This window comes from Serinus canaria, chromosome 8 (genome assembly GCF_022539315.1).
Source record: "Serinus canaria isolate serCan28SL12 chromosome 8, serCan2020, whole genome shotgun sequence".
Lineage (NCBI taxonomy): Eukaryota > Metazoa > Chordata > Aves > Passeriformes > Fringillidae > Serinus > Serinus canaria.
In genome coordinates this window covers 23,265,947-23,288,295 of record NC_066322.1, presented here as the reverse complement: position 1 = coordinate 23,288,295, position 22,349 = coordinate 23,265,947, and the positions used below count along the sequence as shown (strand labels likewise).

General features: G+C 49.6%; 1 protein-coding gene across 1 annotated transcript; it reads left to right on the top strand.

Annotated features, from left to right (window-relative positions):
- The first annotated feature begins 1,013 nt into the window (after positions 1-1,013).
- NMNAT2 (nicotinamide nucleotide adenylyltransferase 2) lies at positions 1,014-22,004 on the top strand. The gene is made up of 11 exons (XM_030226717.2): positions 1,014-1,098; positions 15,446-15,534; positions 16,262-16,329; positions 17,041-17,119; positions 18,165-18,294; positions 18,920-19,000; positions 19,110-19,154; positions 19,953-20,029; positions 21,305-21,406; positions 21,637-21,704; positions 21,825-22,004. Exons 1-11 carry the CDS (start codon positions 1,014-1,016, stop codon positions 21,925-21,927), a joined length of 927 nt encoding a protein of 308 aa, XP_030082577.1. The 3' UTR covers positions 21,928-22,004.
- Positions 22,005-22,349: the final 345 nt, after the last annotated feature.

Sequence of the window (22,349 nt, the reverse complement as noted above, 5' to 3'; positions counted from 1 at the left end):
TTAGAGAATTAGACAGCTAAGTAGTCTGGTACTAGTTTGCCTTGCAGTAAAGTCTGGTTTTTAGTGGATGAATAGCATCTATTTAATGTTGGTCTCTTTCAGGCAATGAAATTGATGAGTTGGGTGAAGCTGAAGCCCCACAAGCTATTTTCCCTAGAGAGCCCCAGAAAAGGGTGCTGCAGCAATGTTGTGCTGGGGCTGGAGCAGCTGGGAGACCTATGCAGGTCCCAGGCTGGGACCACCTGAGCAGCAGGGGGAACACACATAGCTGCTCACGAGCACTGAGTTGTGCAGATCACAGAATCAGGCTGGAAAAGACCTCTGAGGTCATCAAGTCCAATCTATGACTGATTACCACCTTGTCAACTGCATTATGGTGTTAAGTGCCATGTCCAGCCTTTCCTTAAACACCTCCAGGGACAGTGACTCCACCACCTCTCCGGGCAGCCCATTCCAATGTCTAATCACTCTTTCTGTGAAGAAATTCCTCCTGATGTCTGTTGGCCTAGGACTGTGTCTCCTCGTCCTGTCCCTGGTTGCCTGGAGAAAACACTGACCCTCCATCGGGTTACACCCTCCTTTCAGGGAGTTGTAGGGCGTGATAAGCCCTTCAGCCTCCTCATGTGCAGGCTACATCTCGTTACATCTCCTCAGTCCTGGGGATGCCAGCGTGTCCCTGCTGCGCCTCTGTGAGTGTGAGCGTACACAGAGCGGATGCGGGTGCGTGCCCATCCCTGTGTGTGTGCAGCTGTGCCGGGCCGTGTACCGCTGTCCCCGCCGCGGGACGGCCGTGTGCCCGCGGGCTGTGCACATCAGAGCACAGGCACACACGCGTGTGCGGGACCCCGCGGGGGACGCGCCCCGGGCCGTGCTGCCGAGGGGCGGCCCCGGCCCGGCTCCCGCAGCCGCGGCGCCGCCTCCGCTCCCGCCCGGCCCCGCTCCATCCTCCGCCCTCCTCCCTCCCGCAGCCGCACCGAGCCTCAGACCGCGGCGGGGCCGGGCAGGGCCGCACCATGACCGAGACCACCAAGACCCACGTTATCCTGCTGGCCTGCGGCAGCTTCAACCCCATCACCAAGGGGCACATCCAGATGTTCGGTCAGTGTCCGCGGCGGCGGGGCGGGCCGGGGGAGGGGGGAGGCCCGGGAGAGCGCCTGGAGCCTCAGCCCTGGGTGGGGATGTGGGGATGGGGCCGCTGCGGGGCTCGGGGCGCCTTTCGAGGCTCGGCTCCGCTCCCGGGGCCGCGGCGGGGCCGGGCGCTGTCCGCGGCTGGTGGTGCTGAAGGCGCCGCGGGCGGGGACGGCCGGGGCCTCCCGAACCTGCTCCCCATCCCTGGCAGCTGTCGCCAGCCCTCTGGGGCTGTCCCCCTCGGATGGCCGCGGTCCCCTCTCTACACTCACATTCTCACTCTCCCGCCCCGCAGCCCCCGGGGTCGGTCCTGGCGCTGTTTGTCCGCTGCTATTCGTCCTCGGGTCTGCGAGACTGCAGCCGCTGCAGCACTTCCATTTCCTCTGACCAGGGAGGAGATAGAACCAAGCAGCCATAGCCAGGTACAAAAGTCAACAGAAATGCAGGCACTTAATGGAGATATTGGAGTACTCAACCATTAGATTGATACTAGGTCGAAGGAACGGGAAACGTTTGTGTTGATGATGGATAGTACCGAGCGTCCCTGTGATGATAGAGATGATGGGGATGCTGGAATCACTGCTACAGCCTGGCAAGACAAGAGGGAGGGAAGGAGGAGAGGAAGGGCAGTCTCCATCAAAGGCGGTCTGACGTGCTGTAGATACTGTTTGGGTAAAGCTCAAAATGCCTGGAAATCCCAATGCAAACAGTGACTCTCTTGGCTGGGGAGGAGTCCTGGGAGGGTGAAGTGTCCACTGCAGACCACCTTGGAGTGCAGAGACAGGATTCATCCTTTATGTGAGATAGGAGATCTAAGGCTGGGAAGCAGATACTGAAGGTCGTGTGCTACCAGTGGAGAAGCATCCCTGGGGTTTCTAAAAGCTGTATATAAGTTTCTAAATATATAAACTATATAAAAATACTTTAAATCAGCTTGGGCTATTTCTTCATTAGACTTTGTTTTTGTAGAACATAATGAGTTGCCCATCAGGTTAGAAAATGATGGTTTTCTAGATGCAAAGGATCATACTGTTATTCCATTTCATAAGTGCCAGCAAAATGCAGGCCTGGACACCAATATGCTTGAAATTAAATATATATATATCTTATCCCCGAAGTAAAAAGAAATTGCCAATAAGGGTCAAGAGGAACTATTTAAAAATAAAAACAATTATTAAATTTAATTACAAGAACTTGGTTGATGGAAGCAACCAGTGATGAAAAAGATTTCTGTAATTCACCTTTAGTCTTATTTTGATTAAGCAACACTAAAGATATCCATGCAGCCCTTATTCAGTGGGCAAGTAACAACAAGTAACAAAATGTATTTTAGAAAATAAGCATCAGTGAGATGTTAGTATGCAGTGCATGTTCTTACAGACTCACAGTAAGATTTTCTTCTTGCTCAGAACTCTTCCGTATCTTTATCAAAGATGTGAAAGAAAATATATAATCCCTGATGGCAAAAAGTGGCCATGACCCCAAAGTGGGCAGAATAGCAATTCCTGCTGGTAATGAGTCAGTTGTGCTGCCTAATTCTGGTTGTTTGCTAAAAAGGGCTTGTTCAACAGCAGAGTCAAAGGCAAAGTCATATGTCCAGCAGGGAAGAACACACTTCAAATATAAACAAAAGGCAAATGTCTTCTGCCAAACAGCAGTGGTGTCAAGGACTGAGGGGGAATTGTGCACAACCCACTGAATGCAAACTCTGTGTGGTGCTGCAAATAAAGCAGCAAATGTGACCCTTGTAGATATGAGCAGGGGAATATCAAGCAGAAGAAGAAAGGTTGTATTATTTTCATGTACAGCATTAGCAAAACCCTTCTCTGAGGAACAGTGAGAAGAATTACATTAGTTTTGGAAGCCAGGCTTTGTGGCAGGAGACAAGGGAGGCTCACTCTAAATCCATCCTTAAATATGTTGAGGGGTATCATATATCCCTGTCCTATGCTTAGGGGAGGGATATGTGATATGTGATGAAAGTGGGCAACTTTGCTCAGCAGAATAAGTATGGGTGAGATGCCAAGAGTGGATCACACAACCACTTCAAACTACAAATCTGTTGTGTGGGTTTGAGTGAAGGTAATCAAGTAGTATGAGAAAGTACCTGGGTACCTGGTGAATTCTCTGTCACATGAAGGCTGTAAATGAATACTCAGACATCTCTCACGAAGACAGGTTTTAGCTCAAAAAGGGTGGTTTGATATGGATTTTTTCTATGCATGCGTCCTGTAGAGCTCCTGGAATACAATACTTGAGATACCTGATAGGGACAAAGGAGACTTCCATGAAGAAAGGACACAGAATTTAGCTTCTAAATCCATCATAATTTTTGTTTGAGGAACCCTTCTCCCCCCAAAAAAGTGTAATCCTGTGAAGCCATAGGAATCTCAACCAAAATCTGAATTACTCTTCTAGCTCTGCACTGTAGAGTCCAACCAAAAACCAGTGCTCTACTCTGTAAATAATGCATTTCAAACAGCTGAATTTAGGCAAAAAAATATTGTCTTCATCATTCAGACAAATATTTGGGCTATGAAAACCTAATAGGAGGATTTTTTGCTTAGCATAAAGACGATTAATCTCTTTAACATATGGCACTAATTAAGCCAAAAGGAAGTACAATATTTGCTCAGGTATGTCACTGTAAACACACTATTGTATGTCAACCATCATTTTTCTCAGTGTGGCTTTTACCATGTTTTATTCAGACCAAAACCCAACCTTTTCCCATAGGATTTTTGCCTGAATAGGGGATTAGTTAATTATGTGGAAGTCTCTTCTAGAGGGGGAAAGATTTCCATTGAGTTATTCTTTCCATTGGTCATATGAGCTTAAGACTCATCAGTAGGATTCCAGAAAGCTGGGATTCTTCTTACAACCCCAAATCTGCAACTGCATCCCACCACTGAACCTTGTGAGCAGCTGAACTTACTGCAACAGAGCTTCCAGCTTCATCTGCCAGTTAAAATTCTGGATCGCTGGGGCTCCTCAGATAAGGCTGAATCCTATCCGTGTATACAAAATTAATATCATACATCTAAATTAATACTTTGCCTAAGATATATGACATATAACAAAAAAGTAGGTGAGACACAGTCATGTACAGCCATCCCTACCAAGGGGTTGAGACAAACACCCACATAGTCCTGAAAACCCTCTGAGTTATTTGTGGTATCATCTGTGCTTTGAGAGGGTTCTGAATCACAAATTTCAGTTGTATTTTCCAGCTTTATGTGGCTATGAGAAAAAGTTTGGCATGTTACCGTGGTGGGGAGGAAAGACAGAAGGACAGAGGAGGCAAAGGTTGTTTCCAAAGCTTGACAGAAACCTTGGTGGCCTTTAGCCCAAAATGAAACTCCATTTATAGCCAAAGGAGGTATGGAAAAGAAAAAGCAGAGCCCAATCAAAAATCTTAATAATTGAAGAAAAATAAGATTCAGAACAAAGTCCTGCATTAAAGCCACATAAAACCCCCACCACTGTTGGATGCAAGGAGCCCACCTGCTCACCTCAGCCAGCACCCACCAACCCCAGGATGTTCACTTTCATTTCTGCTGCCACTCAGAGGAGCACAGAGCACGGGCTGCTGCTTGTCCCTCCTGCCCTGCAGCCAGCTCAGGAGGGGAACCTCTGAGACATCCCCAGGCTGATTTTGGGTCTCAGCACAAAGCACTGGGGCACACTGAGTGGCACAGACACCCAGCAGTGGGATCTGATGGCTAAAGTGCATCTTCTCCATCTTGGCCTCCTCACAGTTTGCCTCCTCCTCCCTTCTCATGCAAGCAATGCCACCCAAAGGAGAAAAGCCAAGGCACCAACATTAAAACCTAATCCATGCAGCTCTCCTCACACACCACAGCCCATGCTGGCACTCTGCCAGACAACGAGCTTGTGCTTGCTTTGACAATTAAATCACTTCCCCCTGTAGTCCCAGCTCAGGGAGCCCTAGCACAACTGTGTCCAGAGCTTGAAAACCAAAAGGTAGCTCTGTAGAGCAAGGGAGAAAGCAAATTTTTAAATAAAAATATATAGTTCATTTTGCAGATGGTCTTGGGTATAATGCTGGGATTAAAGGCATCACCAGACAAGGTCAGAGGCTCCAGGTTCTCTGTCATGGTGTTTCAGAGTGGGAGACAGAGCCAAAAAATAGCTGGATTTGGAAGGAAGGTGCTGAGAGTGGTTTCTTTGTAGATTCTGCAGTAGGAAGGGCTTGTACTGTGCTGTGGATATGAGAGAATTGAAGGATAGTTCTGATGATTTCTTCAAATTGAAATGAGGATTTTGTGGAGTGAAATGGTATCTGTTTGATCCAATATGCTGTCTTTTGATACTGTTTTTTTTCCCTCTATTTTCTTGAATTAATTTTTCTTCAATTGTAGAAGAAAAGGCCCCTCTGGAATCGCCCACACCCCCTATTTTGCACTTTAGACATTTTTTTTCTTGCCTTTTTAAAGTTCTGAAATTCTTCACAATCCATTCTTTTCATGTGCAGACTTCTGTCTTCATTCACAAAGCCTTGCTCATCAACCACAATTTTATTTCTGCCCAGCTCTAAGAACAGCTTCATCTCCAGGGACTGGATGACCCCTCGACTCCCCTTTCCACCTCTGCTTATCAGCCTGCAAGTAGCAGAGCTTCACTGGGGCCTCCCTGCTCTTGCAGAGAAAGATTTCAGCCTTCCTCCCTTCCTTCTGGATGCATAGTGCCCACAAAATCCAGCAAGGTGGAGTTTGGGGTCCATGGGGATGTTCAGAGCTGGTTTCAGAAGCAGCAGGTTGGGTAACCCCCCAAAAAAATGGGACATTATCTGACTTAGCTTTTTTACAGCTAGTTTTTGGGTACTATGAAGCACTTGCTGGCAAATAGAAGATTCTAATCAAATCTGTATCATCTGACTGTATCCATGCCTCATCTCCTGCATGTGGATTTATGGGGTGATGGATTGCTCCAGGTCAGCTTCCTTGGGAAGAGACCTGGAAGAGATTTGTAAGATGTCACTGTGATGTGACCCTCTGATAGGGAGTTTTGGTACCTCAGATATTTTAAACCTGTTTGACCATGGAGTTTCCCCACCTACCTCATTTCAAGCAGTGTCCAGGACCTGAACTTGCACAGAAAAACACTGCCAGTAAATAGCCTGAACCCTGAAAGTCAGCAAACCCCCACTACTCTTTCCTTTTTGTCTAATTAAATTTTCCTTAGGTCCTTTGTGCATCTGTTATTGAAGAGAGTTAATATCCCAACTAACAGTTGAGTAAAAAACATTTCTGGTAGAAAACAATGAAAGAGGACTCTGCTATCAAACATAAAACCCTCTTGCTTGGTTCTTAAGAAAACTTGAGCAATTAAAATCTCAGCAGGCTGCTCTTTGATTATCCACTGCAATCCTTGTAGAGGAGCAGCACTGAGGGCTGCTGCATCCCACAGCAAGGGATTTGAGATGAAAGGATGGAGTCTCTAAGTAAAGGGGATGAAGAGGCAGGAGCTGAAGCTTTTGTTAATGATGTATTGTCTTAATGTCCTGAATTTCAAGAATCATTTTTTCTTCCTTGATTGAGATGACTGAACTGCAGAGCAGTTTAATGAGAGCGTCACTGCCTGGGACAGAGCTGGGAGAAATGCCTGAGCAGTGTGACAGCTTCACCCTTTCCCCTTTGCTTTAATAAGAATACATCGGCAAATGTCCAGAAGCAAAATTCCTTCCCCCTCCATCTAACAAAAGCTTCTCAAGTGCTTGAGAGAGACTTTGCTGTCTGCAACACGAGTAAGAAGTGGGGCCCTGTGAGGCTGCCTCTTCTCCTGGTTCCATTTCCTCCTCGGCTGAAATGGGACCGCGTAATGAGCAGGAGGGATCGATGGATGGAGCGCGCGGTGCCGTGCGGCCGCGGGAGGACAGACGGACGGACAGACAGGGAGAGGCTGGCTGAGCTCCGCCTGGCTTTGGAACTCAGCAGCATCCGGCAGAGCCCAATGGGGATGACTTGACCAGGGCAGATCTCACTTAAAGCACCTGGGGTGATGTGTCAGGCACGGGGAGCTGCGGCATCCCTGCTCACCCCTCTGCAACACAGCCATCCACTGACACCCGAGCCGCTGAAATCACAGCCAGCAGCCGACACCTTTCCTCGGTACGAGGGCTCTGGGAAGGTGAGCTGTGCCTAGTGCCAAGTGCCCCTGGCTCAGCGGGGCAGCGACACCGGCCAGCCCAGCCCTGGTGCCGCAGTGGCTGGGTCACATCACACCTCCATGCCCAGCACTCGCCCCAAACATACTGAAACTGCTGTGCTGGGAGGACAAAGCAGCACCGGCAGGACTGCAGCACCCATGGCTCTTCTGGGGACTGTTTTATATAAGCTGATGTCACATTCCCATCACTGCACCCCATACAGACTCATTTTTCACAGCCTTTATTACCAGCTTCCTGCATCTCAAGCATCTCCTTTTCATAACCCAGAGCGAGGAGTTTTCCTGAGCATGAGACTAAACTCCATCAATAACTATTCAGGGATTCTTTTAAAACATTTATGAGCTATTAAATATTTAGTAGTATTTATTACAGTCTCTGAGCCATCACATTGGCTCCATGATAATGCCACCTCCCAAAATGTGCCACATACCTTCTTTTACTTCCACCAACTATAAACAAACGTGGCAGTGAGAAATCCAGTCCTACAACCTCATTCAAGAAGGAAACAGGGGCTCTGCTTCTATTTAAAAACCATTTGCACTCACTGTAATGCTCTCACCTCCTGCACTGTCTTCTCTGATGCTTTTTAACATCAGCCTGTGCAATGCCAAGGTATCAATTAGCTGCATGCTAAACACCAGCAGCCCACATCTCTCACGTAACCTTGGGCAGCTCATTTAACTGCTTGAGTGGTGCAGTGGGGGGAGCCACATCTTTACATCTTTCTGCTGCTGTGGGTCAGGTACCCCAGGGATGGGGGCCAGGGGTAGAGTGGGTCATGACAGTGCTGATGCTCCTGAATCTGAGTGGCAGCTGGCCCAAAATGGGCATCCTCACCTCTGGACACTTCGGCTTCCAAAATCCCTTCTGGAGCAAGGCTGGGGGGCTGCAAGAGGTCCTCTGAGCCAGGGAAGTCCACCTATGCTGACATGTAGCATAAGTACCTCCACTCTTAATCCTAACCCTAACCTCAACTTCCACCTGGGACCAGGGAGCCCAGAGCAGCTCTGGGAAGACCCAAAAATCTCTGAAGACTGAAAAATCAGCATAAGATAGACACAAAGCCAGGGCACCTCTGGATTTTGACATGAGCATGCGCCCTCTCTGGTATTTATAATCCCTCAATCCAAGCACTTCCATAATGCCACCAGTGCCCAGCCAAACTGGGAGAGATTTTCAGATGCCTGTGTGGAGAAAGTCAATAGTGCCCATCACAACCCTGAAAATAAACCAGAGCCAGGGCACAAGCTCTCATTCCACTGAAACAGTTGTTACTAAAGGCAATCTGGCTCTGAAACACCTTTTTTCCTCCCCCTTTTCAGCATCAACTAGCATTCTTCAGTAAGCCTGAGCCACTGGATGTATCTTGGCCATAACAGCAGAAATTTGCTAAATCAATATTTGGGAACAGGAAAGCCTAGATTCTTCAGAAATATGCATTTTCAAAAGCCACTGTAGGGCTTGCCCCAGGAGAAGATTAACTGAGATAAGTCTGTTTCAGAGCTGGAATAGGAGGACTGCACAGGCAGCCCCCATGGGATAGGTAGAGAACCCATCTCTGAGCCAGGCAAGGAAAAACTTGCAGAGCCCCTGCTACACAAAGGTTTCTATTTTCACTGAAAATCCAACAGCCCCTAATAGAGCTTAAGCCTTCCCTGAGGAGATGACGTTTCTCTGTGGTTCATTGGCAAGGGAAAGCAGAAAATCCACTTTTCCCAGGACGAGTTGAGGATGTTTAAACACTTAACTATGCTTCTGGCATCTTTGCTTTGTGCAAAGACATGGTTGATGTTCCTTTTTGGGGAAAATGGGGTCTTGGGAATGAGTCTGCAAAGAGACAGGGTTTCACTGCTACACAGCTGCAGTAATGGGAATGTGACATCCCTCTGGTGTCACCTTGAGCCTGAAATCCTACCAGAACTCTGTCACCCCACACCCTGACCAGCATCCCCCAGCCTTTCTGCCTCTCTGTAGCTGGGATGTTTTCTGCCTGCACAGTCCTGGTTCAGCCAACACAGATCCCAGACAAGGTCAGCATCTTCAGATACCTTGCCAGCAAAGGCAAGCCCTGGGTCAGACACACAGGGGTCAGCTCCATGTGGAGGCAGCCCAAGACCAGCCAAGAGCTGCTGGACAAAGGCTGCTCATCTCTGCTACATGGGGAGCTGGGAACCATAAATCCTCTGCTCCTGCTAGGATTGTGATCCTGCCACGTGCCAGCCCAAAGGAGCAGCACCACACATGCCAGGACGTAAAAAGCACTGCCTTTGATGTGCTACAACAGCCTGGAAATGAAAACAAACAGAGTGCTTCCACAGGGAAATTAGGGCACTGGAAAACAAGTGTGAAAGTCTGTTGGGGTTTTATTTCCCTTTCTTTTTTTTCTTTAAAGGCACTGTGTGACACCAATTTCCCTGAGTGAGATGGGGACTGGGACCTCTCCAGGGATGTACATTAAGGTGCCTGTCTTATTTTGGATTTTCTATCCACATTTTTACTAAAGTGACATATAAAACCATGGCAGAATAGTGAAAATCTTGCCTTTTGCTGCTACCCTTTTGCTGGGTGGGGGGACAGCTAATGCACCATGACCTTTCACTTTCCACTTCAATTCAACAAATACAAAAAATCATCTTACCTAGAGATGATTAATCCTTCTCCAAGGGCTTCTAAGCAAGTTGTTTCAGTGCTGTCCAGCAGAAGACAGTTCAAAAAACCTTCTTTAGGTGAGGGCCTCTTCTTCATCCATTTTTAGAATCACTGAATGGTTTGGAAGAGACCTTAAAGATCATCTTGTTTCAACACCATTCCCTAGACCAGGTTGCTCCAAGCCCCATCCAACTGTCTGGTAAGAGTTGCTTTTACCTCATCAGATGATTTCCCTTACCTCTTTAGCCCCAAAATCTCTGAGATACCCAGGTGCTGAACACCTCATGGAGGTATTTAACATCCACCCACTCAGCTGCACACACCTCAGGGGAGATCCAGCAGGGTGTTGAGAATGTTCCTGCTCTCCCTGCAATACCAGAGTGGAGATCTCCATGCAATAAGTTCCATTGCTTCTCTGTAGAAGTGGAGAGAGTGGCAGCACTGTGCTGATCACAGAAAAGTAGGTTCAGTCCCTTCCTGGAGGAGCTGGTGGCACTTCAAGTCAAGAAGAGCTCCTCGTACTTCTCCTTATGTTGCTCACCTGATGGGCATTGTCTGCTCCCTCCCACTCCATAGTAGCAGCTCCAGGAGGGAAAAGCATCTCGGCCTGGCTTGTTCTGCCATGCTTTTCCTCAGATGCTCCTTCTCAAGCTCTAGGGCCTGAGAGCTCTTCTTCCTGGACTCCTGTGCAACTTCTCAGACACACTGACTCTTGTAATACTCCACTCATAATAAAAGAGGAAAAAATAGGATGTCTTCACTTTCAATTTTATCAAATAGGTTGTCCCTCTACAGCTTCACAGAGGAAACCCAGATTCTCTGGGACCAGCCAGGTCCCCTGCCCAGGCCCCATCTAGCTGGGGCTCCAGGAAATGCTCTGCTATTTCTAGATCAGCTTACTGTGACTCAGTCTCCTACTTTTATTATTTTTATTTATTTAGTTAGTTTTAAACACCTAGTTTCACCTTTCTACTTGAAGCCAGGAGTGATCAACAGATGGTGACAGCATGAGACTCATTAGTCATCCCTTGTGTGGCTCTGAGCTGGACACTGGTGGGGACCTGGGTGGGCTGGCAGGGTCAGGTCCTGCAGCTTCACCTCTCAGGGCCTTTCACAGCCTCCTCCTCCACCACAAATCTTGAGGCATTTGGTGGCCAGTGCTTTTTTTATGCTTATGAAAAGCTGATAAAACTAATGTGCAGCAACACCTGAAGCCCTGTCACAGTACATGCCACAGCTGAGATGGCCACAGCACACAGAGTATCACCATGCAATTTCAAAAAGATTCAACCCACACAGAGGAGCACCTTACCACTTCAGAAGGCTGCAAGCATCCACTCTTCCTGTTCTTCAGCCCAGCCTTTTATGCCCTCCTGTTGATGCACTGCACCTGTGTGCCCTCTGCTCCCTTTGGTGGTTGCTCAGTGCCCCTGGGCACTCCATGGCTCATTGCTGTCAGTGCTGCTCACCTGCTGCTCACAGCTGTGCCCACTGGGGATGAGGCTGGGCCAGCCCCACTCCCAACTACCACACACTGAGTGCCTACAAAGCCCTTCCCATATTTGTTATTTCCACAGTGCCTGGGTACAGCTATGGACTAATGGGGTGGGGGAAAGTGTAACAGAGCAATTAGATCAGAGATTAAAATCTTTTAAAAAATCATTAGGGGGCTTAATGGGATTTTTCTACCAGCTAGAAGTCTCCTGAGAATCTGACTGAAATTGTCTAAGAGGCACTGAGCATGAGGTAGGACAGGTTATTTGGGTCAGTGGGACACTAGGATCTCCCCAGCTTGCCTTGGGAAGGGCCAACCCCACGGTGAAGAATCAGTCTCCTGCTTCTTCCCAAGGAGAGACCTCTCTTGAAGAGCAGTCAGGGCTTGCTCTGGTAGAAATGTTTATTCTGGGAGCCCAGGGAAGGGAGATGCCATTAGTGTCCCCAGCCATAACCAAGATCTGACAGTGGGTGAGGACACTGGTTGGGACCCAGAACAAGGCTCTGGGGTAGGCAGGAGAGCTGGGCTCTGGGAGAAGGACACCTCTGATGAATACATCCCTGATCTGGCGTTCAGAGGGGGCTTTTTTTAAATATCTATATATACATCTATATACATACACATCATTCAATTAGACTGAGAGTAAGTGCTGGCTCCTTGCCCACACTGAGCTCTGGAAGCACCATTTAGGTTCTGCAATGCTGCTAGCTTGAGAATAAAACAAAGTGTGCTGGCATATCTGGGTCACTCTCTCCTGCAAAAGAGGGCATTTTAATGGCCATGTCCCACCTCCTGTCCAAGGCTGTCAAAGGCCAAATTGCTGAAAATAAAAATGAGACACTTGGGAAATGGTTTTGCCTTCTCCATCACCTGTGGCTGTGCAACTTCTCTGTCCCACCTCTCAGGGCCGTGCAATGAAGGCTGTGTGAAGTTTTCTTGCCTCCCTGCTACCTTTTGTGTGTTTTCAGAGAGCTGGCACAGTGTGAGCAAGCTGCAGCTTCAGTCCCCTGTTGGGGGAAGAACATAAATCAGAGCTGGCCTGTGGCTTTATTCTGTAAGGAAAAAAAAATAGAAAAAATGAAGTCTTAGGGTTGCAGATGAACCAAGTACAAAAGCAAAGCAAATACAATTTGAAATTACAACTTGAAAAATTGAACATGATGAATATTTGATTTCAGTAATGTCAATTTAGGTGATGGAGCACTGCCAGAGGAGCCCAAACATGTGATTAAATATACTCAGTGAGAACCTCCAAAAAGTAACATCTCTTAAAAAAGGACTGATTTCCCATTGGGCAAGTGGGATGCTATTTTTTCATTCGAACTGGACAAAACCATCACTTTTCAGTTTTGTAGCCCTGGAGCATATCCTCTGTCTTTCCCTTGGAAAAGGAAAGCAGCAGAGATGAAAATACTTGAAGTGCATTTGCAGGGCAGGCGAGCAAAGCTGGGCTGGGAAAGCAGGAAAGTGTCAGCAGTGCTGGGATGGGTCCAAGTGTCACCCCTGTCCCTTCCCTCCCCAACACAGCAAGGCTGTGGTCATCCAGCAGCTGCCAGGCACAGGGCCATGGCTGAAAGCTTCCCATCCCACAAGTAGGCTGCCAGGGGGCTAATGCATGTCTTGGCAGAGCCACCACCCCAAGTTTATTTATGTCAACAATGTTTAAAAGCCATGGAGGCTGCCTGGAGCATTATGGACGATTTACTCCAGACAAGGAATGAGCTCTGCATTTACATTTACATTTCTGACATCCTTGCACTGGTGTGGCAGGATAAAATGTGCTGGTAGATAATACTGGAGGGGGTTTCTGTGGTCTGGTGTAATCTCTGAACATCACAGGTATTCAACAGGCAAGAAATGGGCTGGGAAAAGGATGGGAAGCTGTGACAGAGGACAAGAGGAATGGAAAGTTATGGGCAAGAGAGAACCAGAAGGCAGGTGTTCCATTCCCTACACTCTACTACTGCTTCTTAGCCCACATTTGCCCAAATATTTCCCTTGCAGGGATTTAATTGTCAATAAATATGTTCCTGTTTCCATGTATATTTAAATTATATGTGGTGTTTCTGAGGTAGACAACAAGCTCTTGGAAATTCAGATCCCGACTTAGAAAGCAGCCTCATTTTTACAGATTGTGCAGGTTAAAACCCAAATCAGCAGTTTTGATGGCAATACAGAACAGCAGCCTCTCTCTCCTGCCAGCAGCAGAGCCTCCCTGAGTACTGCAAGGCCGTCAGCAACCCCTGAGATCCATGCCATGGGCAGGGACACCTTTCACTAGAGCAGATTACTCCAAACCCAGCCTACCTGGCCTCAGCCACTTCCAAGGATGAGGTATCCAAAGCTTCTCTGGGCATCCTGTTCCAGTGCCTGTTTTCTGCCGAAGAAATGCTCTGTTAAGGCAGAGGGTGGTGGTGGATGCTGGGTGTGAGCTGGAAGCTGGAGCTGAGATGACATGCCAGCAGCATGGATCACGTTGCCTGAAGATGTGGAGAGGCTGCCAGGCTGTTTAAATACAGACCTTGAGATATTGGTAGCCAGGAAAAACCTTTGGCTTTTGCCACCAAGAACTTAAGGCAAATTAATACCATCAGCCACCCTTGAGAGCTTGAAGCAGAGTTTACATGCAAAGAGTTCAGCTCCTCTGAAAGATGAACTTTATAAAGGGGTCACACATGAAGAGGGACAAAGGAGTGTTTTTAATCTTCCTTTGGCAAGGAAAATCAAGTCAGGGCAAATCAGGAAATAATAAAAGGATGTGTTCATTTAAAACTCAACAGCTTTTTTTTTTTTTTTTAGTTAGGGAATTTCCTTTTAATTTGTATTTAAATTTGCATTATGATAAAAGGTAAATGCTGATCCACCAATCTTTGTTTCTCCCTACCTGTACAAAAAAACCAAACCCAAGCATACTGTGTTTTGCTGCATGTGCTCTCATGGGATTTTGAGGGCAGGAAGGATAATTTTGGTGCATCCAATTCAGGCAATCAAATTTTACTCCCTGCACCAATCAAATGATTTAAGCCCACTTTTCCCTCTCTGGAGGCTGGTGTGTCCAAGGCACAAGAGCTGGGAAGGCAGCCAGAGTGAGGATTTCAGGTGAGTCTGAGAAAGAGGCTATATTAAGGCTGGAAAATTTCCCACAGGCTGTCACAGAGGCCTGAGGCTGCTCAATGCTCTCGAGGGGAAAAAAAGGTCCATGGCAATTATATTTCTTTAATTTACTTTTAACTGACAGTAACTGAATAATATTCCCTAACATAAATTTCAAAATTTGGAAGAAAAAAAATTTTGCCCCAGTGACTTAGAATCCTGGAATGGTTTGGGTTGAAAGGGACCTTAAAGCTCATCCCATTCCAGTTGCTTCAAGCCCCATCCAACCTGGCCTTGGACACTTCCAGGAATGTGGCAGCCACTGCCCCACTGGGAACACTCACCCTTCAGGAAAGACCCCTCAGCATCCCCCAGGGCAGTGCCAGACACTGAGTTCAGTGTCTGAAGGATGTGATGCACAGTGACATCTTGGGATGGCTGATGGATCCTGAAATCACCACTTCAATTTCAGAAATGCTCCTTTTATTTGCAAATCCAAGGTATTTTATAGCTCTTGGAAAAAAAATTATCATTCTAAAGGTTCATCACTCTTATCTGCCTTTTTGCTCTTACCTTCCTTATCTTCTTTTCCCTTGCTACTGTCTCAATAGCTGGGGTAGATATGTAGGAGACCAGGTGAGTTTGGCAATTTGTCACCAGCACTTTTATCCTCAAATGCCATCTTTAGGAAATACCAGCCTGAAACTGAACATCTCCTAGCATAGCTGGGACATGGGCAGCACACAGTGCTGACACAGGCCAGGGAGGGATGGAGCAGCTGTGTGGATGTGGAGGGACTGGCTGGGCCATGGCTGGGGGCTGCCATGGTGGTGCAGGGCTCAGTGGGTTTTGCTAAACTCCCTCCACCCTTTTCCTTGTCCCCCCTGCAGAGCGAGCCCGGGATTACCTGCACAAGACCGGACGCTTCATCGTCATCGGCGGCATCGTCTCGCCCGTGCACGACTCCTATGGGAAAACGGTGTGTTGTCCCCATTTCCTCTCTGCCCCCTGGCTGAGATGGTGTCTCTGAAATCAGGGCTGAGCCCCGGGCAGCACTGCCTGACCCGTGCTCCCTTCATGGCTCTCTTCTGCCTGGGGCAGCTTCTGACCTTGGGAAAGTCTCAGAGAGGAGGGGGAGGATGAAACCTCTTGCTGTTTAGATAAAAACTGCAGTGAGACCCTAAAATTAACTAAAGTAAAGAGAAGACAGCAAAGAGAAACAGTCCCATCCAAAACGGTCATGGTGGTGATGCCTTAAGTGGGGGGTCGTGGGGTTTTTTATTTTAATTATTTCAAAAGCAAATTGGGTTTGTTTTTTTTTTTTTTGGGGGGGGGATATCGAAATTATGCAGATGAGTGACCTTTAGAAGCATTTGTCAAATTAGGAGTGGTGAGCTCACTTGTGTCCTGAAAGCTGGAGGAATTTCATCAAGAACCACCCCCTCAGGTTGGCCCCGTTGGAGCACGGTCTGGGAGTGGTGCTGGGAGCAAATCTCACCACCCAAGCACGCAGCCAAGGCTGAGCCCAACAGAGACTCCTCCCCTCCAGCAAACAGGAGCTTAAATAAACTTCTGTGGGCAGGAAGGAATCCTTCTGGCCCGTCTCACACCAGTGAGCCTGATGTTCTGCCCCAGAAGGGTTTGCAAGCCCAGGCTGGCCAGAGCATAAGGCTCCCTGACTGTTCTTCCTTCCCCTTCTTGTGCAGGGGCTGGTGTCCAGCCGGCACCGCCTGACCATGTGCCAGCTGGCCGTGCAGTCCTCCGACTGGATCAGGTGGGTGGCACAGCTGGCACTGCCATGGCACCAGCAGCCCCTGCCCCTTCCCTGCACCGTGGGGGCAAAGTCCTGCATGCAAAGCGGAGATGCCAACAGCTGGTAGAGCTCCAGGATGAATTTCCTCTCAGCCCAGGCTTGACTAAAAATCAGAGACGTTCCCCTCCCAGTCCCTTCCCAGTCCAGCAGAGAACAAAGAGGGTTACACTGAAGGGGAGCCCTCAGGATTTGGGGAGTCATTCAAGCCCCTCACTGAGCCTGAGGTGTCTGGGTGATACCCAAAATCACTCAGCTCCCTCCAGCCTTGTGCTGTGGCACCTCCCCTGTCCACACATGTAACACCAGCCTGAAGACTTTCACCTTCCCAGCACTGCCATGTGGCAGCTGGTGGTTGAAGTGACACCAGAAGCATCTTGGGCTGCCCTCAGAAAGAGGGTTGTGACACACATAGTCACATCCAAGCCCAAAAAAAAGCTGGTTAGTTGGGTACCAAGCATGGAAAGATGACCAGGCACACATTCAGCTCTCCAGAGCTGTTAGGGATCACTGTGCAGAAGGGCTGGAGGAAGGACATGGTCCATGCCAGGGCTGAGGGATCGAGGATGGCTGCTCATGGCACTGCTGGCCAGCCCAGTGGGGAGGTGGAGGCATGGGCAGGAGGTCCAGGCAGTGGCCATGAGTGACACTGTTGCCTTGCTGTGCTTCTGGCAGGGTGGACCCCTGGGAGTGCTACCAGGACACCTGGCAGACCACCTGCAGTGTGCTGGAGCACCACCGTGACCTGATGAAGGTGAGGCAGCCCCTGCACCGTGGGTGCACCAGGCTGAGGGCATGGGGACAGTGCAGGGCTGGGGGTGCCCTTCCCCCAGCTCATGGCCATCAACAGTGAAAACACATCAGAGACTGAGAGCGAGAAGAAATACATCAGAGACTGAGAGTGAGAAGACTTGCAGGAACACAGTGAGATCCTGACCTGGAAGGGGTGAGACCTTGTCACAGCTGCTTTGAGGTCTGGGCCCTGATGGCAGAAGGAAATGGAGCCCTCCAGCTGGAGCCAGCAGCCATCCTGAACCCAGCAATACCAGGAGGGCAGCAGGGCTTAAGGCAGACTCAAAGTAGGGGAAGGCATACACCACATCATTAGTGACGCCCTGCTTCCTCCTCCCTGAGGGAGGGAGGGGGGGTGGAGGAGCCTCCCCACTCACCAGCTGAGCCAGAACTACTGTTTGAACCTGACAGAGAGCTCTGACAGGAAAATTTAGCATCTGGGAATTCCCCAGGGAGCACAGCCCCCCCAGGAGGAAAAGTTCCAGGCAGTCCTGAAAGCCAAGGATGAAGGTGACTGCCCTTGGGTGACAGGGGTAGCAGAGCTGCTGGTACACTCAGATATAGGAAGAAAACCAAAGACAGGATGAAAGAGCATTGTACAAACTCACAGTCAGCCCAGACAGGAGACACAGGAGTAGCATTAGCCAGCCCAGCAGGATGTCCAGTGCATCCAGGGACTGTGGTGCTGAAACCAGGTGGTTGCTGGTGATACCTTCCTTTTCCTGCAGGGATGGGTGGAGGAGAAGAGGACATGTATGCTCCTTGCTAGCTTACACAAAAAAGTTGATACCACCTTAAACACAAGTCATTATCCACAGGGTCCTGATAGCCCCAGGCCCATTTGGTGAGGTCAGATGGGACTGGGCACCCTAAAGTGGGCTGGGATGTACCTGTAACAAAAGGTAACCTTGAACCAGGGGTGCAGAGGCTCTTTATAGGGTCAGAAAGGTTTTGTGAGGTTGCTGGGGTGAAGGCACTGTTCCAACTCCATCCTTCCCTGATTGCAGAGAGTGACTGGCTGCATCCTCTCCAATGTCAACACCCCCTCCATCACCCCTGTGATCGGCCAGCCCCAGAACGAGTCCTCGCAGAGCATCTACCAGAACAACAACAGTGTCTCCAGCAAGCCCACCGCGGGTAGGTGGTGGTGGCACAGGGAACAGAGGGGGGCTGCTTACCCCCACCTCCCAGCCAGGGCTGCCAAATATTAGAACAGTGCTCCATCACCTTATTTTTGGACAGGTGTCTCATCAGTCTTGGTGCACCAAGTCCAGGGTGGGGCAGGGGTGTGATGCAGGAGTCAGTATCCAGCACAGCAAGGGCAGAAGCCAAGAACAGCTTAAAATGGCTGTGAAATCTCCTTGGACTTCAGCTGGATATTGTCTAGACAGTGAGACCAACAAAAGGAAAGGCCACCTGGTACCAAGGGATGAACTGGCAGGAGAGATGATGTAGTGGGATTCCCTACAAATCAGACGGATGTGCACCATAAAGGTACTAGCTCAGAAGAGGGAACATTACTTAAATCCCATTAAAATTGGCATCTTATGATTTTCATAATGATTTTAGCTGCCTAGCTGGTCCCTTCAAGGACAGTGGAGCACTCTTGGGAGTTAAGACCATGAGAGGAGGTGTTGAAAGATACTGGAAGTAGCTGCACACACCAGGCAGAGGAGCATTTTGCAGAACCAGGGTGGCTGAAGCATGTGGAAGGGTTAATTGCACAATTTCTCTCCCATTAATTTTCCTTCTTCTCCTTTAGCAAAGATCTTGGGGAAGGTGGGAGAAAGCCTGAGCCGGATTTGCTGTGTCCGCCCGCCCATGGAGCGCTTCACCTTTGTGGGTATGTAGAGGAAAGGTCCAGCATCACCTCTAGAGACCCACTCCCCCCTTCCTCCCAACCCCTCTTCCAGGCTGGGCACCAGCACCTCTCTTTTGCTGCCCTTTCTCAGATGAAAACGCCAACCTGGGGACAGTGATGAGATACGAGGAGATTGGTAAGTGCACAGCCCCTGCCCACTGTGCTCCCACTCCTCTGGGCCAGCGCTGCATGGCTTGGGAGCATCTGCATGACAGCTCTGGCAGGCACAGGATCCTATCAACTTGCTGCCAGCTACTGGGGCTCAGGAATGCAACAGAAACAGCTCCAGCTGGGCTGGGCCTTGTCCCATGACAGACAACAGCCTGAAATAAGGGAGTGCAATGGGGACACAGCTCCCAGCACTGGCTCAGACCTGCCATGGCACCCTGTCCTGAGAGTCCCCTCAAGTGCCATCAAACTTGGCCTCCCATGGTGGTGTCACCCCATGCCCACATGGCCTGCAGCCCTTCAGAGCCTCAAACAGCAGCAGGAGAGATTTTGGCTGCCCGAACAGCCACGGTGCCCCTTGCTCTAAAGGCCTTTAGGGGTTTTAGCCCCACCAGACATCACCCAGAGCTCTGCATGGGGAGTTTTGAGACCCTTTTCACACAGAGCCTAGGACTACAGCCATCCTAGCACCATGCAGAGCCTAAAGCCTTTGGCCACCTGGGAATGCCAAATAAGGAAGAATTTTCCCATGTAGAACATGGAAAATTCTCTTCTCACCCCACTGGGGGAGGGGGATTATGGCTTCTATCGGGCAGTTGTGCAAATAAATTAATCTTTATAGGCCTGTCAGAGCAGAAAACTCCTTCCCACAGCACAATTTTCTTGCTGAGCTGCAAAGCCAACACTCAAAGTTGGGTGGGGGAGAGGGGGTTCCTTCTCAGCCCCCTGTGCTCCCACCTCTGGGCTTCTCTCCTCTCTTTTCCAGAGCTTCGCATCTTGCTGCTCTGTGGCAGTGACCTGCTGGAGTCCTTCTGCATCCCTGGCCTCTGGAATGAGGCAGATGTGAGTCACCACTGCCAGGCACCCCTCCATGCTCCTCCTCCTCTGCTTCCCACATCCAGGCCTCCCAGGAGCCACTAGGTCCCTTGGGATGGCAGGAGCCATGCCCACCATCTCCACTGCCTCCTCCATCCCAACCCTGTCATCTCCCCCACACATTTCCACAGGGCTTCCATGGTCCCAGGCCCTGCACCCTGTTAATGCAGAGGATGTCACCTGGGGTGGAGGGTAAGCCCATCCCAAGGCATGTCCAAAGGCTGTGCTCCCACTCCTTGTCCCTTGGAAGGAGCCAGTATCAAGTAGATGCCAATCCCAACAGAGTGAAGTGTGCAAGTAGGAAATAAGGTGTTTACAGGAGTGGTCCAGATGTTAGGAATTAAACATATTTATAGCCAAATCAACATCTTTCACTGCTGGTCCTTGCTGGAAGAAGCTGTATTTTCATGGAAGAGCACTAGCCCTGGAGAGGGGCTGGGCTGCTGCCCCACCTGCTGCTCCTGGCAGCTGGAGCCATGCTGGCTATGAGGGCTCCCCCAGCTCCTCCCTGAAATCAGTCAGTCAACACAAACCTCCCTCCTTGAACTTCTCAGCCTTCAAAAATCAGTTACCACATCTTCAATCCTCAACTTTTTAAAGCATTTAGGCAGCAGGCATCTCCTTTGAAGGGCTGGAAAAACTGAAACGAGCTGAGCCACACCCTGAGCCCAGCACAAAGGATGCAGAATCGACATCAAAGCACAGGGAGAAGATGCTTTCTGCAGCAGCACCTCCTCAGAGACTCCTGCTGCCAAAATTTGCTGACCAAAAGCTCTTTTGGATGAGCCTGATTTGTCTCATCTGAGACAGGTGTGAGCATTATGAGTGGTCCTCATGCAGCAGCAAATTTGGCCAAACAAGCTTGGAAGAACAATCCTCCCAGACCTCTGTCAGGACCAATACATCCATCCTGCTCATGAACCCTTCCAGCGAGGCAGAGATCACATTCACCTTGGGCAAACTCTTCTGCTGTCACCTCCTTCTGCCACAAGTTCTCCTCACAGCCTGACCTCAATGTCCACTGATAGGATTTAACCCTCTGCCTTTTATTTGATCTATTGCCAACCACTTACCTGCACAATTCCATGGTTCTGCCAAAGGCTGGTGACAAAGCCTCAAAGTTGCCCTCCATCTCCTTCCAGACCATGGTCCATCTTTCACAGGGCAGGGTGGGGCTGGCAGACAGTGGCAGGGTTTGCATGGGGTGGCTATAAAGCTCTCCACACTTTGTGTTGCTCCCAGATGGAGGTGATTGTCGGGGAGTTTGGGATCGTGGTGGTGCCCCGGGATGGAGCAGACCCCGAGCGGATCATGAACCACTCCTCCATCCTCCGCAAGTACAAAGTGAGTCAGCAGCTGCACCTGTGCCCAGGGAAGGCTGAGAGAGGACTCACAGTCTCTCTTGCCCAGGGGGACACTTTTGTCATGGGCCACAATGCATCTCAGGGTCAAGTGCTCTCAGCTGGTGGATGGGATGAGCAATGGGTCACCACACAGCAGGGTGGGGAGGCTGGAGTGGCAGATAGCTGCTTTCAAGCCATCCCTTCACTCCTCTTTTCCTCTTTCCCCTGCAGAACAACATCCTGGTGGTGAAGGACGACTCAAACCACCCCATGTCAGTTGTCAGCTCCACCAAAAGCAGGTGAGTGAAGCAGGGCTACTCCCACTACAGAGCAGCGTGTCCCCAGGCAGCCTCTCCATTTGCAGGGGCACCTGACCCACCCAAGTGGGCTGACCCCTTTCTCTCTCCCCACGCCCCCAGACTGGCCCTGCAGCATGGGGATGGACACGTTGTGGATTACCTCTGCCAGCCTGTCATTGACTACATCCTCAAGAGCCAGCTCTACATCAATGCCTCTGGCTAAGAGCCCGAGACCTTGCAGCGAGACAGCCCCCGTGTCCCGCCTGCCTGCAGCTCTGCATCTCTCCTCTCTCTCTCTCTCAGTCCGTGTCTCCATCTCTCTGCCCATCCCATGGCCTCCTGCCCGTGTCTGCCTCTCACCCCCAGCACCAACACTCTGTTGTGCAGCCATGTCCAGGGAATAGTTTGGTCTCTTGTTCTGGGGTACTGCCCTGCCCTGCGTGCATGGGGAGGGAGGAGGGGCTGGTCAGGGAGCCACATGCTCCCTGTGCTCCCAGCATGTCCCTGGGAAATGGTCCCCTCTGTCCATCTTCCCAGCATGCTCAGAGCAGGGGCTGCCTGTTCTGCATCATCTTACACAACCTAAGCTCAATAAATCTGGGTGGATTTTTTTTTTTTTTATTAAATAACTTTAGTGTGAGCCCT

Coding starts and splice junctions, on each gene's coding strand:
- NMNAT2 (XM_030226717.2), top strand. CDS start 1,014: ATGACCGAGACCACCAAGACCCACGTTATCCTGCTGGCCTGCGGCAGC. Junction 16,330..17,040: donor CAGTCCTCCGACTGGATCAG/GTGGGTGGCACA, acceptor TGCTTCTGGCAG/GGTGGACCCCTGGGAGTGCT. Junction 18,295..18,919: donor CTCCAGCAAGCCCACCGCGG/GTAGGTGGTGGT, acceptor CTTCTCCTTTAG/CAAAGATCTTGGGGAAGGTG.